Source organism: Botryllus schlosseri, chromosome 15, assembly GCF_051294905.1.
Source record: "Botryllus schlosseri isolate E-star chromosome 15, Bs_hap1, whole genome shotgun sequence".
NCBI lineage: Eukaryota > Metazoa > Chordata > Ascidiacea > Stolidobranchia > Styelidae > Botryllus > Botryllus schlosseri.
The window spans coordinates 9,673,310-9,691,450 of NC_137250.1; the positions used below are offsets into that span (position 1 = coordinate 9,673,310).

Here is an 18,141-nt window from a genome sequence, read left to right on the forward strand (position 1 = left end):
GATAATGGAATCCAAAATTAAAATCGTTTGGTGTATAATTTGTACACGCGATAAAATGAATTAGGGCTTATTACGGTCGCCGTTTAGAAATTGATTTTATTTTTTTTCGATTCTACGTGTTAGCGCAATATACCCGGGGGCAATAAATTCAAGGTTGGAAATTTGTCGTATATGTATGTTTTGCTTGCGATTTCAGGCAGCGAAGTTGCAGAATTTCTTGCCCGTTGAATTTTATCGCCGAATCTAGCTAGTGAACGTTTCCTGTGGTGTAGGAAGAATAGCCGTGTGAATTGCGTTGAAGAGGTTTTGTTGCTAGTATTATAATACTATAGTAATCGCCTACTATGGTCTTAGACAACAGGCCTAAATAGTTTGAATTAGTCGCGGTTACAATTATCTACTCGTAAGGAGAACAAATTCGGCTCCTGGTAGTAGAATTCTGGGGTCCGATATTAAGTTAGCGAGTGAAAACGGTATACATAAGTTCGCCGATGTCCTCTTTACATTGAAGAGTAGTAGTGGTGGAGCCAATAGTCAGTTGATCAGTCTAATACGCATCGAAAAGACAGTTGCGATATATAAACTTATATTATACAAATTGGTCTTACTTTAATATTCATAAATTCATTTGCACCGCAATAGATGGAGAGACTGCTGCTCAATGTTACCATAATAAGTAATAACATGTGCCTTCGGACGAAAACATTTAAGCGCGCGTGGACGGTTCTGACTATGTCCATGATCGTGGCGTTTTTAGTTATATCACATCAAGTGTGGCGCAAAGCGTCTAGTGTCCGTATTCAACAAGATCCATCGCAACGCATTTTTAACCAGATCTCCTATACATTCTCTGCACAAGAGGTGAATAATGACATCTCCGATGGATATGTTACGGGGGAGTCGGAAGAAGAATGTGATATAAGTTTCCTTCCCAAAGAGTTCAATGATTTGAAAGACGAATATGAAGAGTTTCACGTGGAACAGACGAGAATGTATTTAAACGACTACATGCGACCGATATCACGCGTTCATCATGTATATAAGAATTCCATTATCCGGTTGCACCCTGATCGATTTCTGTATCCGATTCTGTTTCGGGGGCCAAACAATCAGCTGATCGGACTCCGTGAGTCTATTTATATCGCCATTCGGTTGAACCGAACCCTGGTTGTGCCACAATTTCAGAAGCACCGTACTGACGAGTAAGAATCTAATTCACTGGTACGGATTATATCATAATTATGTACAAATTTTTGTTTCCCACCATTGCACAGCAACGTCAAATATAGGTAGATTAATATTCGAGCATATAGTTGATATGAAATATTTTCTTTTGATTTCAAATCCTATCACTTTAAATATCATAGTGAACTGCAACATATGTTATGATTAGGATGAAGTAATAATAGTATTACATTCATGGGCGACTCTATTTCTATTTGTGATCTATAGTTTCTGTAGTCATGCCTTCATGTATGTGCAGTACACATGTCCTAGCTATGCATAGACCAGGGGTGTCAAACATACGGCCCGCGGGCCGCAACCGGCCCGCAAAGCAATTTTGAGTAAATTGAAACATGCTTATATCATCCAGCACACTTGTAACAAATGTTGAGATTTTTTGTAAGAAATAGTTTCATTAAATAATCCCTCAAGACAGCAAATGCTGCAGCATGCCCACCATAGTTTTAAATATCTTGTAGTAGCCTACTCACTCCAAATACACAGTACTAACACCAGATTACGACTAAAGCCAAGGGAGCATAGCAATATGCCAGTTTATGTCGTAGTTTGCGCCGCTGATTTATCGCTTTATATCGGTATTCAACCGGCCAATCATCGTATTTTTATCAATTGCATTGTTAGCGAATGCAGGTGTTGCCACTTGCTAGAATGAAGCCCCTGTGATCCGAGGTACTATGTAATATATTATTATCTATAATATTTGACAATAAAGTATTCAAGTGAAAAGATAGGGTCTGATTTTGGAATCAGTTGACTGGATGGTGCGGCCCGCGAGCGATTTGAAGGTTTGAATCCGGCCGGCGACGTAATTTGAGTTTGACTCCCCTGGCATAGACGAACATACTTACTACATACTAAATATATCCACCGATAACGTGATGAACGCTATTCAGGCAGCTCGTCCGTGGAAACTTAATTCACCCAGCACACAGGCTAGACTTGGAAATCATGTGCAAATTCGTATCTTGCGTTACGTTGAAGCAGTTTCGCCAGGCGTGTGGAAACAAGGCCGACGTTATAATGAGGCTGAGGTAAGACTTATAAATAAAGGAACGACGCTATGGCCGTGGGTTTATATACCACTTACGGATGATACTCGACATTACTACCGCGTGGCCCTACATGAGCTAGTGCAGGGGTTCTCAAAGGGTGGGCCATGGCCCACTGGTGGGCCACAGAGCATTTTGAGGTGGGCCACAGAGCTATTCAGAAAATTTCAGAATTAGTGTGAGTCCAGTTCTATTTCTTCTGTTATTCGCTAAAAATATATTCGTGTTATCTAATTATACGTAGGCTACATAAAGCTTTTCATCCGGCTCTGATTACACGTAGTGGCACGTATGAAGTCAGCATGTAGGCTACAAATCGAAAACGTTAGGGAGAAACGGTGGCTTTTTCTACTGGCTATGACAACCTACGGCTAACAGCAACTAAAATAATTTCAAGCGTATAATAACTGGAAGATAATGCTGAAGTAACCTAGTATTCCGGCAGGGTCATATGTCGTATGCCGTTGAAAGGGGTATGCAATGAACTCGCAATGAAGTGCAATTGATGTACAGATTTACTGTACTTCGCCAGGCCGTATTATTGCAAGCTAAAAATAGCCATAATTGCAAAGTATTAGCAACTTCTGGCGGAGGTATACTGCACCACCGCAACGAATCTTAATGGATTGAGTATTTATCGGATCGCATTAATCTTTGAAGTCAGTTTAAAATGTCCGGCCTGGAAATCATTGTACATAATGAAAGAGTCAGAGGAATTGATTGTATCATTGGATTGAATATTCTGACATCGCCACTTCAGTTGTTTTGGTACAGGACATACAAAGTAGCCTATCATGCATATTGAAAAATCTTTCTCCACTTCTCTGTAGTACCCCATTCACCAATGAATTGTTCGATGCTGGCCCAGAATGATTATAATATTCCCCACAATAGTATCACTAAAGTCCCAATCACACAGTGCGAGGATCTCATCATTGTGTTTCGCGACGCGAATGGAGCAGCGGACGAAAATAATCTACTTGAGAGTTTTAGCTTATGAACTACCAGGGCCGTAACTGCCGCCCCCACACACCCAATTGGGGGAGCTCGAAAGGGCCCAAGATTATTTCGTTGGTCGTTTGTTGGAGGATATTCAACTTGAAATTTTTTTCGCGCTTCGCGCGATTTCATATCCCGGGAGATCGAGATTTAAATATCATCGGTTAGAGAAAAATGCGCATATTTTAGAGAAATAGGCATATCGGCGCTATCCATGACCACGCAATAAACAGGATTTTGACTCTAAGATATCAGGTGGGCCACAGCACATTTTTAAATCGGAAAATGGGCCACGGCCAAGAAAGGGCTGAGAACCCCTGAGCTAGTGTCTCGGAAACACTGTGGTTAGCGCTAATATTGGTAAACACCACAACTGCACTACGCTACAGGTTACAGAATAAGTATATCTGGTTGTCCCTCGCTTATATATACCGTCCGTTCATTATTCTACACCCATATGCTATAGGCGCAGCCAGAGGTAGCGAAAATTCAATGCCCCATCCAACATTTCGATACACTCTGCAGGAAATATTCGCCGAAGAAGATCGCGATGATGGAATCAGTAAGCGGCGTGCGATTTTCGAACATAGGCGACATTCGAAAAAAGAAATTCAATTTCTTGCCGTCATCTGGCAACGATAATTTATATGCCAGCAACGGTGAACTGCATTTCGGACCGAGCCAACGAGAAATTGATTCCATTTTCAAGTCCGAGGTGACTATTATAGGTATTACAGGTCTTACATTCGTGCAATCGTACAGGTAACGCAACAATTAATACGTAACACTCGCATTATATTGGGTTTGCCAGTATCGTTGGCCAGGTATTACTCGCAGAATACACGCCCAGTTTATAGACATTTATAGGGACGTTTTGAAATTGAATTTAGGGAGGCGAGTTGTAGTATATGAAATGGCATTTAAATCTCTAATTTGGATTTCAATGCAGAATTGGAACCCCGTTGCATAGGCTAAAGTTTCATGATGCATATCATATGCTTTTCAATCTGGAGAAATTACACGGCTCATCGACATGATATGAAATAGGCACGGCATTTATGCAACTATCTGTGTCATTATAAACAGGGTTAGCGTGACTTTCTGATTTTGAAATAGTGTTTGCTCTATAGGATAGATGTGCAATTTATCCCATGCCTTTCTACAATATGAAGATCAAGTTGAGGCCATCCAGTAGAAGAATCCAAGCTAATTCAGGTTCGCGTGCAGTTCTGACCTTACATACAAATTACAATATAGATTACAGGCTATGCAAAGCAAACATTACTAATATAATAACGATAATACCTTTCAAGTATATATCTCAATTGTTTAGATCTCGAATCTTTTAGCGACGTCGAGCTTTTTTCGGAAATTATTCGTCAAACGCAATCTCCTCAGTACGTGCGACAGTTAGCTGACGAGTTCATCAAGTTCACTTTCATACCTAAAAGTTATCTCGCGGTACATTGGAGATACGACAGGGATGACTGGATGAAAAGGTGGAACTATATCACAGTATTTGATATTTTTGAACGAGCTAGTCCGAGCGAACTTGAACTCTGATTTCAAGTGTTTATACAGGGCATGAAAATCTCTGTAGATATCTCTGCACCCGAGTAACCTAAACGGCCTAGCTGTGGTCACAGAATTTTGCGAGTGGGTGAACTCACGGTTCGTCTGACAAGCGTTCGCAGGAGGCAAATATAATTTACCATATAGGCTACATTTCTACCGTAAACGTAGTACGGGATCATCACTGCGTTTATTTAATAGCCTACGTGGAATAATTTGAACTACGCGATCCTTATAATTTGGGCGATTTTTTTACCTAAAAAACGGAAGATTTTGACATTTTTCGACCTTAAAAAACTTAATTTTGAACAAAATTTTGACCTAACGTATGCAAATTTGATGTTTTCCCACATTATTGTAGAAGTGTACTACTTATTTTCATTTCTGGTTGAATCTGTCTGTCTTTACGAAGTAGTTTGGCCTGAAAAAATCTTTTTGACGCAAAAACTTACAAATCTTTACTTGAAAAAACTTTATTTCAACGAAATCTGGCCAAGTGGAAAATCCCAGAAGTTACATCACGGTAGAAATAATTAACATTTGTTACGAAATAGACTTTCCTACATTATCGGGTAGAAACTGTTTGTCCGTACTTAGTAGCTTGCCTAGAATGGAGAAAGAACGTTGAACAGCAGCAGTTGTTGGCTGGCAACACTGACGTTGTGCGTACACTACTAGTGACACACCGTGTTGCTTCATATTGTACTGACAATAGTGTCTGCATAACAATTTTTCATCATGCGCTTCTTGATATCAGAACCATCCAATGTCTTTGCTTGAGTTAGGATATTGCGGTACGTTGAGCATAACACCATGTTAGCCTATTTGTTTCATTTGAATGTCCATGATTCACAATGAGCAGACAATGGGCCATCTACAACGGTTTAGGCATATAAAGTAGGCTACAAGCTGTAAAATGTCAAATGAGGAGTTCACCGTCAGTGCAATACCTACGATACAAACGAAATGCAGGTTGCAAAAAATTTTCGACTTTGTAAACAATTTTGACATTTTTTGACTTATCGCTACAATTTTGACAGTATTTTGACTTTTTTGACATTTCAAAAAAAATCCCCCATAATAAATCATAATATTCATTGTGACGTTACTAACTGTATATTTTATCATAGTGTTCTATAGTTCTCTATCTATACTATGATTGTATGGTTCATATGGTACATTAATATCTCAGCTTTGGCCAAATTGTTGTTGTCTGCTGCAATGGCTGCTGCTCTATCATTTCACCATTGATGTTTTACATTTACTTGGTTCTGTCTTTTTTCTGTGTTCATAACACTGAATAAATTGATTATGACATCCAAATATGTAGGCTAGTGGTGACACCGCCCGATAAGACTATATATAGTCATATCGGATATCCGTGTCAATACCACCTAATGACAGTTTGGCTTCATCGTCTGTAACCAGCTTCACATTGTAGGTGTGACACGCTACCGGAGGACGATGACAGAAGTATAAGATGTAAAGATGCCTTGAAGATAGTGCCTTCTGATGTCGCTGAGGCCATTCTAAGAAAGGTCGAATCATCAGCTATCAAACTAACCAATGTGTACATCGCGATCCCACCGAGCGAGAACAAATTTGCAGAAGAAATACGGAGCATTTTATCCATCCATGGGGTAGGTGTATTTCAGATTACATTATTACATTATTTATTGTTTGATCGATGCCTGAATATCAAAAAGTGTTCAAGCCGACCGGATTTCTTATATTAAAATCCTAATCCTTCTCTGGACTCCAGCTTAGAAACGAATTGTACTCAAGTCCATATCTGGAAAAGACTTCAATCCTTCAAATATGAGATGGCTGCCCATCCAATGAGTCGCTGCTGAAGAGATTCGGCGTCCTAAACATAGAAGATATGCGGAAACTAGAAATCGCCAAGTTTATGTATCAGTTTCACTGCGGTCGTTGCCCCGAATACTTCAATGACTTCTTTACCTCTGAATCAAAAGCGCACAAGTACAACACACGCGCGTCCACGTCGTCCAAATATCATATGATCGACCGAAAAGATCATCGCTCTATCAAATATGCCGGACCTGATGTGTGGAACAGTATCCCGCCGGCCATCCGGCAGTCGACGAGGATGTCCACATTCAAGTCGAAATACAAGCAATTACTACTAAATAAATACAGTCCATCCTCAAGATTACCGGACCACGACTGACCTATCGATCTCGCTTCCCATGACATGCCGCCCTATTTCTTGTCGCTTCTTTATTCTATACTATCTTCTTTACTTTCATTCAGTGTGCATGCCTCCTCTTTACATCGCCTAGGCCAAGGTGGGTGTCCGATTCCATAGACAACTCCTAGTCGCTTCGACATCTTCCTTTCTTTTCATTGTATCGCTTTTTTTTTTGTGGTGCATTGAACTGATAAAATTGCTAATAAACCAATGATGATGATGATGATGATGAAGATGAACATTTTTAGTTAATTTGAAATTCCACATGACATATAAATTCCATTTTACGTTGATTGTCTCTGTTGTGGTGAAGCTGAATTTAATATAGGCCTACTAACACATTTATATCCACCATAGTAAACGCTTTATATTGCAGTTATCAGTATTCACTCTGAACGATGTAAGCAGTTTCATGAAACGTCACTACGAATCATGCGAATTTCTGCGAAAACACAAAAGTGACATCGATTCTACGGTTGACATGCAGATTTGCACCCTATCTACCGTATTCATGAAGTAAGTGCCTAAAACATTACTTATTTAAATAACTGATTACTTATTTAATATTCACACACAGAAATTACATAAATTCAAAGCTTCGCGTAGGATGGAACAGTGGTTCTCAACCTTTTTTGTCGTCGCGGACCCCTTTTGGACCGTCACGTACCCCGCGAACCTCCTACTGGTTTTAGTTAAAATTTAGCTCAATTAACTTGCAACCGTCATCGAACTTGCGCAAATATTAACTGTATAGGCTAGTGATAAACAGCAACATGATGACATTTTTTGTAAATAACTGGGAAGGAAATGACTTAGTTTATTTTTGTCCTTGATGTTTATTTAGCGGCATTATACACCGACTCTTGATACATACTCACGATATGTGCACATGTCACATACACACCATGAGTGCATACTGCATATGCCGCTGGACAAGGAAGGTGCAGATATAGCATTGTACGACTTTCTAAGTCTTGCAATTCCCCTTTATGTTGTCCCACTAATGCATGAGCGTCAAGCGGGGAAGTCATGGATACTATATAGTGTTACTTGATCAGTAGCCTTTGGTTTACCACCCGCGGATCGAACCCACGACCTGCCGATCAAAAAGCCGGATGTTTCACCATTACGCTACCATAGTTTATGCCGAAATCGAGCAGACTTTAATTTTTGGAAATAGCACATTCTGCAGCTGTATTTCTTGAAATATGTGGTGGAGTGCCTCGATTCGATAGGAACGAGTGCCAAAAATCCATTTCCACATAGCAGGTGGATACGAATATAAAAATAACGCTTCCGCCGACATTTTTGGGTAGGATCGTAACATATATGGCACCAAAATTGAGAAACGTATTTTTATTGAGCATATCACGTCCAGCCTATAGTCATTTCTATCCAGCAGCTCATCTGGAAGATATTATGGAATACTGGTTATATTTAGGCTATATCACAGGATAAAAATGGATTCCTGGCAAGGTTTCAAACGCTTTATTGGGACAGATTAAGAAAAAAGCTCCAGGGATCTCAATGTCAAACGACTTTTCACTAATTTGATGAGTCTGACAACTGCCGATCCAAAATGTTTTGCAAATATTCCGAAAGCACGCCTGATTTACCTTATTACTACTTCACCTCCCAACCCCCCAAAAAAACATCTCTAAACAGAAAACTGTTTGTATCCGTAAGCTATTGGCAATTGGGCAATTAAAATGAGTTTGCACAGTAGGATTTCATCTCAGATGGCCATTCTGTTGGATGTGTCCTGAAGTTTTAGCAGTGTTATAGCGAAACTGCCGCGTGACTTTCCTATTTTAGAGGATTACAAACTAGTTTATCAATCATTTTTCAAATTTAAAGGTTTCGCGGACTCCTTGAAAATGCTTCGCGGACCCCGCTTGAGACCCACTGGGCTAGAAGAATTACAAACTGCTTCATGTCATAAGTTACATATCACTAGCATGATTACTAGGGTTGCACTAAAAATCAATTAAAAACAAACATGTTTAAAACAAGCCCTAATTTAGAACATGTTTTTTAAAGGCATGACGTCATGAATATCCAATTGTGATGTCATAACAGATTGACATTGACAATTGAAATAGGGTAAATATAGCACTTTTGACAATAACTGTAGAATCGACTATTTTGAGGGTTGCAACCATCCCATATCGATTGTCCGTAGTCTCATACGGCATATTTTTTGGAAAGTATTTACCGAATTATGGCATAATTTTACAACTTAAAAAAACACAATTTTTTTGAAGGTTTTTGTTCAAAACACTGCTTAAAACATCGTTTTAAATGGGACCCTAATCATTATAAAAATATTTCTCATTGCTCGACGGTCTCAGGTCGTCTCGATCTTCGTGGTCGAACAATGTGATGGAATGGAGGAGAAGGCGGGGAATTGTGTCAGAAGACGGGGATATATTTGAATCCGCCACCGAAATCATGCGTGCCAGAATTCGTTCCTTCCCGGGTTAAATCAAGATCCCAATGGGCCGGATGATTGGTCGATGAATGCGATTTAGCAAGATTATGTCGATGAGCAAAACCAAGACCATGGTGCATTGAAAACTAGAATTGTTCGACACGACACAGACACGCACCTCGATGACATGCGATAACTTGCGCGTGTATGAATTGGTAGCACCAAACGGGACGTAACAGATGACTGTAACGTGACCTGCGTGAATGAAGCCACTGCCGCAATGAACCTAAAATTCGTAGGTGCCATACCAGTGTGCGGATACCAGCCTACAATAAATAGGAGGAATCAACTGCGAGTAGACAAGGGCGTTTCGGGATTTTCAGCGTCACCTTCGAGCCGACCGTATAATGAGGAATTTGGACAATATCCGAATTCGACTTTAGCTCACTTTACCAAGAATTTCACCCCACCGAACACCACAAGATTGCGATAGATAGAATTCGAAACAACTTGGTAACGTCAAAGAAACCAGACTCTCACCCGGCCTACAAATTCAGTAAAATTACATCAATTGGCAATAATCGTCAGTACCGCATGTTCCTTCTGAAGCTGACTTCATGAACATCCCATAATAAGTCATGCAATGCAACTCAGCCAGAGAGAACAGCAGCGAAACGCCAGGGATATGGGATGCCACTGGGACTCGATTCAAATAAGACTGCGATATACGTCACGAATCTTCAATTGTGACGTCACGCGGGATAGGGATTGTTATGTGGCTCCTTAGAAAACCAGTTGGAAATGTAGGGCCAATATGCCTCTTTCGACGAAAAAGATTTCTAACACTGTTTTACACGGACCTATGGAATATGAATATCTGTGATCAGGACTACATCGTCATACAGCGTTTTAACGGTCAGCAGTCATCATTCCGTTCCAGTGATTTAACTTCGTGATACAACTGTTGAAGTATAGAGGATCTACAATTGTACAATTGTACATCCTCTATAGTTGAACTATCGAATGTGACTATGGGATTAATTATTTATTGTAGTCGTGCCCACTGTAAATACTATTTTATTCAAATCCAAATTTTTCGACGGCAATAACTCCGCTTCCACTGTTTGGAATTGAACCAAATTTGGTGAACATCGTTTCTATAGACAACCTAACACTTTCATGGGGTGAACAGAAAATTTCCAAATTTTTTGTTATTTATTTTTGTATAATAAATAGAAACTTTCTTCTCCTGTAGCAATGCGGCTACTGGTTGGATTTTAACCAAATTTGCTGTGTAGGCTTAAATTAGGTAACCTAACAATATTTATTGTTTTTTTTTACAATAATCTACAGAATAAGCCATGAATACTCAGTATTCCAAACATTTTCCAAATTTTGAACAACGCTTGCGCAGCCTAGCGCTTAACGGATTTTTCGAAGAGCCCGGTATCGGTCTACGTTGATTTTGATTGTGTTGCATACCTAGTTGAGCCACTAACTTTCGAACTGTATATCTTGATGAAGTCATCTAACACTGTAGCAAGTTTCAAGATTACCACTAACTGATTAGGGTAGTAATTTAATTTCGTTATCAAAGTCGAGTATCTATAAGTGTGATATGCCTTCTAACTACGGCAAATTGTTGCGATTGTTGCGCTTGCGCTGCGACTGATCAAATCCACTACATTCAGTCGAGCGTGACCTAACAATGAGAAAACGGAGTTCCCGTTCCATTATAGAATGTAAACGTTTACATTCTATAGTTCCATCATAGTGTCCTATATGGTGTCGACACAAGCAAATCTCACGGTTCAATGAAATTGTATCACGTCACAATTTCCATTTGGCTACAGGCAATTTGACGGTTATTTTTGACCGGCTTGCCGAGCAATAAATTTGATGAATCGGGTATCAATCGAAAGCTAACTCTGCACTGATTACGAAAATATAAATTTCATTCCACTCATGGCCCTGGAACCCCCCCCCCCCAATCAGCCCCAAATTATTCATTGTTGAGAGTAGATTGGCAGTGTGACGCAACAATGCTGTCTGGCGAAACGAGAGAGAAACTCAAGAGCAAGGATGCGGCCGAGCGGCGAGAGTGGGATCAGCTGACGTCGGGGCAATAGCTATGTGCAATTATAGATAACTACTTTTACGAACCAAGGAAAGGCTGGTAATGTGTGGTCGCTTTTAGCGAAGCGCCTCTAGAAAGTATCAACAGCGGCACGCGTCTCTGGAGCCCTACGCAACTGGCGAACTAAGGCAATCGATATCATAATAATGTGACATATCCAATGTAGACAATTTAGACGTAGGCTAAATATCTTTATCAGTTGAAGGATAATGCACGAAAATTGGTAGGCCCTAATACATTCTGTGGACCCAGTTCTACCCTTAAAAGTCAAGGAAAGGCTGATAAGGCGTGCTCGCTTGTACCGAAGCAAATAGAAAAAGTATCAACAGCGCAGCGTCGCTTGTACCGAAGCAAATAGAAAAAGTATCAACAGCGCAGCGTTTCTCTGCGACGCGATTGCACATAGCTATTGCCGCGACCTCAGCTGATCCCACTCTCGCCGCTCGGCCGCATCTTTGCTCTTGAGTTTCTCTCTCGTTTCGCCAGACAGCATTGTTGCGTCACACTGCCAATCTAATCAACAATGAATAATTTGGGGCTGATTGTGGGGGTTCCAGGGCCATGAGTGTAATAAAATTTATATTTTCGTAATCAGTGCATAGTCAGCTTTCGATTGATACCCGATTCATCAAATTTATTGCTCGGCAAGCCGGTCAAAGATAACCGTCAAATTGCCTGTAGCCAAATGGAAATTGTGACGTGATACAATTTCATTGAACCGTGAGTTTTGCTTGTGTCGACACCATATAGGACACTATGGTTCCATAGTCACATTCGACGACAATGTCGAGGGTTCAAGCCATCTGAAATCGAATATGTCGACTATATCCGACAGCTCTTATTAAGTGCATTTTCGATAATAATTACACAATTACACTGCTTTTGTGGAAAAATTGATTTTGGAAACACCATTCGCTTAAAACACTGTTTAAAACAACAAAGTGTTGACGAAACGTCACATTCTTGATTGCGAAGACGCGGATGCGTAGAAATCCTCGACACACCGACAAATATGACTTTTTCGCACACAATGTCAACGTTTCAATTTATTAGAACCACTTTGTTTACAGCAGTGGCTCCCAACCTTGGGCCTGAATATTTCTCGATGTGTCGGTGATTTCAACGCGCCCGATTGTTGGCGAGCAAGAATGTGGCGTTTTGTCAAAACTGCTCTTACGAGAAGTCAAAGTCAACGAATTTTCAAATCGACAATGAATCAACTTCAGATTCGATTCGCTTCTAATCTTTAATAAAAGATCTGGAAAATCGATTTGATTGAATAGATGACAGCACCTCCAGTCGATACACGGCCGATCGTTGGCGGCTGAGAGAAGGGGGAAGCGATATGGACATGGACTATAAAGGTTTTGGCAAAATCCGTAAAATTTATGGCTCATTTGTGCAATGAAGTCAGATTGATGAATATGTGGTTACGTCGTTCGCGGTCGCACTAGGCGTATTCCAGCGAAAATCGTCACTGCCGCAACATCGAGTCTTGTAACTAACCAATCAATCAACCAATGATTGAAATAATTGTCCAGCGTCGTTAATTTAGCACAGCAAGTTGTCAGAGCCAATGTATGGCGACTGTACGTTAGGACTGTTTCGAAATAACTTTTTTCCAAATTTTACTCGCTTTATGATAAAATTGGTCGTATCGAAGTGTCGAAATTTGCCACCGTAAATACTATAAATTCAAAAATGGTCGAAATTTGAATTTAAGATTGCATGGCCTTCACTGGTCGGAATTGACCCAAATTTGGTGTGTAGCGTTGGTAGCGTGGGTAGCGCAATACCGCGGGGTAAGGCCATTAATCACCAAAATGTATAGCGTTTTTTTTTTCAGGCAACCTGACAATTTTATCATCAAGCAAGGGAAATTTGAAAAAAAAAGTTATTTTTGAACAACCCTACTGTACGTACACTCGTACAGCGTACAACAGGAGTGTCAAACTCAGCTTGCGTCGCGGGCCGGATTCAAACCATCTGATCGCTCGCGGGCCGAACCTTTGTTTTTTTTCTTGAATACTCAATTATCAGGCCTATACAATAGTATTATATCACGGATCATCGAGCTCTACTATCCTAACTATCGAATATAAACATGTTAACATTCGATAGTTAGTTGGGTAGAGTGGGGCAACGCGCCTACCCTACGCGGGAAACGTCATAATGTCCACCAAACTAGTCGAAACGGATTGAATTTCGGAATTTGCGCGCGAGATATCGTCCCCAGTCTACCACGGTCGTCTGGAAAGTCCAAGTATCAATTATCATATGTAAAATTATCATTCATCTATGCCCATCAATTTGACGGTTTGCTACATGGGTGGGGCAAAACGCCTCCACTGGCTTTTTACCCCATTATACTCTACTAAATACCACAGTATGCTACTCAGTAACGGATAAATATTTAATCCCTGTATACAGTGTACAGACATATACATGCTTCTCCGCCTCATATCATTGCGTACCGGTTCTTTTGAAACAAATTTCACCCAGAAATGCCAACCGATTATGATAAGTCAAAAAACTAAGACGGAATCTCTTGAAATGTATCTTGTTTAGTCAGAGGGATAGCCTATATTCCCAGCCAAATAGCAGTTTCGATAGAAATGGCGTTCTCCGAGAAGGTAGAATTGATGAACCCATAAACGGCTACTCAATCCATATTTACTGGACTTTACGGGGCGGGGCGTTTTACCCCACGGAAGGTGTAGGCGTTTTAGCCTCGAGGTCGCCATTGTTTGCCGATCAGCTACCAGGTGGTTATTGTGTGAATTCGCCTTCGGACTGTGGCTTATTAAATCCAACTACGCGCAGTGAAATCATAAATAGGACCGGAAAACTCTCTGTAGCACCCGTTAAAGATGAAATTTTACTTGGTTGTAAAAGGCTCTCTGTTGGTAAGCATATGTGTAAAAGTCATAAATGCTCATAAAACGTTACAAATCTTCATTTAGACGTGGAAATCAAAGTGACAGTTTCGTCTGACCATTAGCCGATATTTGCGATACTGTGACGTATTCAACGCTCGCTTTGCTATATTGATAGTGGGCGCCTTACCTCGCTAATGGAATTAGCAAAATTAAAATGATGACCGGTTATATAAACTGCTAAATAGCTTTTATGGACGATATATGCCTACGTTGGCATGTTGCTACGATTGCTTTGTTTCAGTCGTAATCTGCGTTATGAGGGATACAAAAGATTTAAAGTTGGTTCATTATATTATTATATCATTGATTCGGGTTTCTCCGTAGGCCGAAGAACTGTCGGTGTTAAGTCATAAGCGAAATAGGAGTGCGTCCACAGATATTTGAATTAAATTTTGTGTAACAATTATATTCTCCGTGAAACCTGCATATACCGGTATTTAACTGTGGCGTTTTCACTTCTGTGAATAACTACTTTTGTGGTCCATTTTCCGTAAAACTCAGAATTCAGTGTGCCATTTTCTTGCCTTCTCGTAATTGCGTGTAAATGTCAGCTGTTTTTGCTGATGGTGACTATAAGAGTGAAACCACAACATCACTGTCGGATGGTTGTAATGTGGCCTATGAACATGAACATACTCGAAACTTGCTGTCTTGAGAGAATATTTGATGATAGTTCTTCGTAAAAGAAATCTCAACATTTGTCAGAAATATGCTGGATAATACAGACATTTTTCAGAATCGCTTCGCGGGCCGGATGAAATTGTCTGGCTGGCTGTATGTTTGACACCACTGGCGTACAAGGAGCAAAATACATATTCACGATTTTTCAGTTGTGCTGCTTGGAACACAGCATAGCGCAACATTAGACGATGGGCAGTATATCTTATTGTGAGAAATGATTCAGCTGCAGCGTTAGACGGACTTATAACAGCCCAAACACGTCATCAAAATCTTCGTATGAGGAAATTTGCTCTTGGAATTCATTTTAAAACCGGAGACGCCAACTAAAAACTGGTCGCGGGCCACTTTTCAAATATCGTATAGAGGCCGCGGTTCGCAGGAATGCAATATAGAGACAAAAATGCCGCACAGTTTAGAAACCACGTTTTATGAACTTTACGCAAGTACAACACTGTGCTTCCTGACGACGACTGTCATAGTTACCACAAAAGAAGCAATACTTGATAAATGTAGTACTAATACAACAAGAAGCACATGATAATCAATTTCATTTTGAACTATGATCGCTGCGCTCGATAACCGGCAACGCTTTTCATCGACTATAAGCACTTCAGAATCAATATTGGGGCTGGCGAGACACATTACTATAGCCTGAAATACTGTCTCCTACTGTCATGATCATTGATCAATTGATCATCCTACAACATTGTCAACAAGTGCAATGAAATCGGCATGGTCGGAAAAATACAAAGTATCTTTAATGCAGTGGCGGCTCGTCCTAAAATTCTGTTCAATAACAATTCTTTACCATTTATAGACGCACCGAAATCACAGCGAAAATCGTATTCTTCTTGTCCTTTTGCTTGTAAATGCCCCTATATATAGCGAAGTCTCTGCGAAAATCGAATTCTCTTCCGTGTTTGCGCTTTGCGAATGCCTAGCCGGGGCATGCCCCGGTAGCGCTCATAACAAGCTTTCACTGTCTCTCAAAGCCGCGCACAATAAAGAAACGGTGATTTACTCTCTCCTATTCATAAAATTACCGAGCAACCGGGGCAACATAGCCTAGTTGCCCTTAAGGTGTGATGTAACAATCGTATCTATATCTGAACTCGGTTACCGTCATATGCGTTGAGTCGATCTTTGCTGGTATAGGTCGATTTTGATGGTGTTTCACTCCATGATAATTCTTGAAACTTGGTATGTCATGTCGTGATGGTGGTATTTAACATTGTCCTAAGTTTCAGGGATTCTACTCAAAGTTTAGGGTAGTAATTCCGTTTCCGAAGTCGAGTGTGTGCTGATCCGTCATGTATCGCAAACAGATTTTACTCAAAAGCCGGTATTGGTGTCCATTGATTTTGAAGATGTTCCATACCGAGATCGGTCATGACATTTGGTACGGTGAGTCTTAATGTTAGTATCGAACGCTGTACCAAGTTTCAAGTTTGTCACTGAACTATGTTAGTGGTAATTTCGTTCCTAAGTCGAGTGAGAGCTGACTCGTCATTTATCGCAAACATATTTTACGCAAAGCCGGTATTGGTCTCCATTGATTTTAACGATGCTCCTTAGCTAGATCCGTCATGAGCTTTTGCATGGTATGTCTTGATTTTAGTATCGAACGCTGTGCCAAGTCTAAAGGTTGGTACTCAATGATTCGGGCAGCAATTTCGTTATCAAGGTCGAGTATGGTAGAGATGTGCGCTGATCTGACACTTGTGTTGTTGCCAATGTGACGCTTTTGACAGACCTCCGTTGATGTCATTTATACGCGACCCAAGTTACTTATCTGTCCCATGTAGCCTTTAAAACAGGGGTCACCGACACGCCGTCTGGTTTGACATTTCGGAAGAACAGTGAGTAAAGCTTTTAGAAATGATGAAGTTAAATAAGCTATTCGCCGTTGCCCAACATTACTATTCCTCACTAGCTGAAACGGCTTCAACGCTGCCAACAGCATGCCATCGACGGAGAAACAGCCGATGTGAATGGGCAATTGGGCGTATTGCCTGGACGCTCAATGACTAGGCCAGGGCTGGGCAAAATCGAGTACCTGAGTGACTCGATTCTGAATCACGCGTCGATGCGAGTATCACTCGACTTCACATCAAAATGTACTATGTCAAAGTTCAAATATGTCCCTTTTATGCCAACCGCAATAAACATAATGCCTGCTATCCGTCACATTAAAGCAGTGGCGGCTCGTGACAATATCGGGTGGTGGGGCAAGGGCTGCAAGTGACATCAAGATGACGTCACAATGGCGTTTTCCAACGTAAACAAGTAACTTGGTGGTACGGTAACACGAACGACAACAGTGATTTTAACGTATGTGCCGCGAGAGGTCTGCTGGTGAGCTGTGACTTGAAGTGTGGTAACTGCGTAAACGATGTGCGAACAAAGATTCGACACGGTTCATGTTCGCACTACACCTGACTAATTATCTGTAGAAATGGAAATGACTATAACTCGAGAGATTGCGTAAGCATAACTGGAAAGGTCAACGAGTTCGGACACATACGCAATTGTTATCTCACAGATTGGACATGTCATATTGAATCCAAAACATAATTCTGAAGAACTACGGATAGCAGCCTCGGAAATTCGGTTCCAGTACAGCATAGGAGATTTTGGCCTTGAGGCTGGAGACTGTCACACGACACATACGGCTTACGGTCTATTCTATAGTGTCTATATGTCTGCTGCAAAATCGCCTTTGGAAAATGTATTACCGAATAAATACGTGATTGAAAGCCGAAAACTTGGTACACTGTTACATGAAATCATCGAGAAGTAGCCTCATGACCGTTTTCGGTATGGTACACTGTCATAATTAATACGAACAGACCAACACCGAATTTTGCGTAAAATTT

General features: G+C 40.6%; 1 protein-coding gene across 2 annotated transcripts; it reads left to right on the forward strand.

Moving 5' to 3' along the window:
* The first annotated feature begins 212 nt into the window (after positions 1 to 212).
* On the forward strand, positions 213 to 12,913 carry LOC145457670 (uncharacterized). 2 transcript variants are annotated; one of them, XM_080335902.1, is made up of 8 exons: positions 213 to 1,202; positions 2,139 to 2,276; positions 3,819 to 4,008; positions 4,424 to 4,508; positions 4,627 to 4,792; positions 6,307 to 6,505; positions 7,454 to 7,593; positions 9,429 to 12,913. In XM_080335902.1, the coding sequence occupies exons 1-8, from the start codon at positions 643 to 645 to the stop codon at positions 9,559 to 9,561; spliced, it is 1,611 nt and encodes a 536-aa protein (XP_080192028.1). In that variant the 5' UTR covers positions 213 to 642; the 3' UTR covers positions 9,562 to 12,913. The 2 variants fall into 2 exon arrangements, with proteins under 2 accessions (XP_080192028.1, XP_080192029.1); XM_080335903.1 differs by having other exon boundaries at positions 986 to 1,126.
* Positions 12,914 to 18,141: the final 5,228 nt, after the last annotated feature.

Bases quoted from the DNA above. Each gene is read 5' to 3' on its own strand.
- LOC145457670 (XM_080335902.1), top strand. From the start codon at position 643: ATGGAGAGACTGCTGCTCAATGTTACCATAATAAGTAATAACATGTGC. The intron at 4,793-6,306 runs GTGGAACTATAT...TTCACATTGTAG, and splicing joins AGGGATGACTGGATGAAAAG to GTGTGACACGCTACCGGAGG. The intron at 6,506-7,453 runs GTAGGTGTATTT...TTTATATTGCAG, and splicing joins GCATTTTATCCATCCATGGG to TTATCAGTATTCACTCTGAA.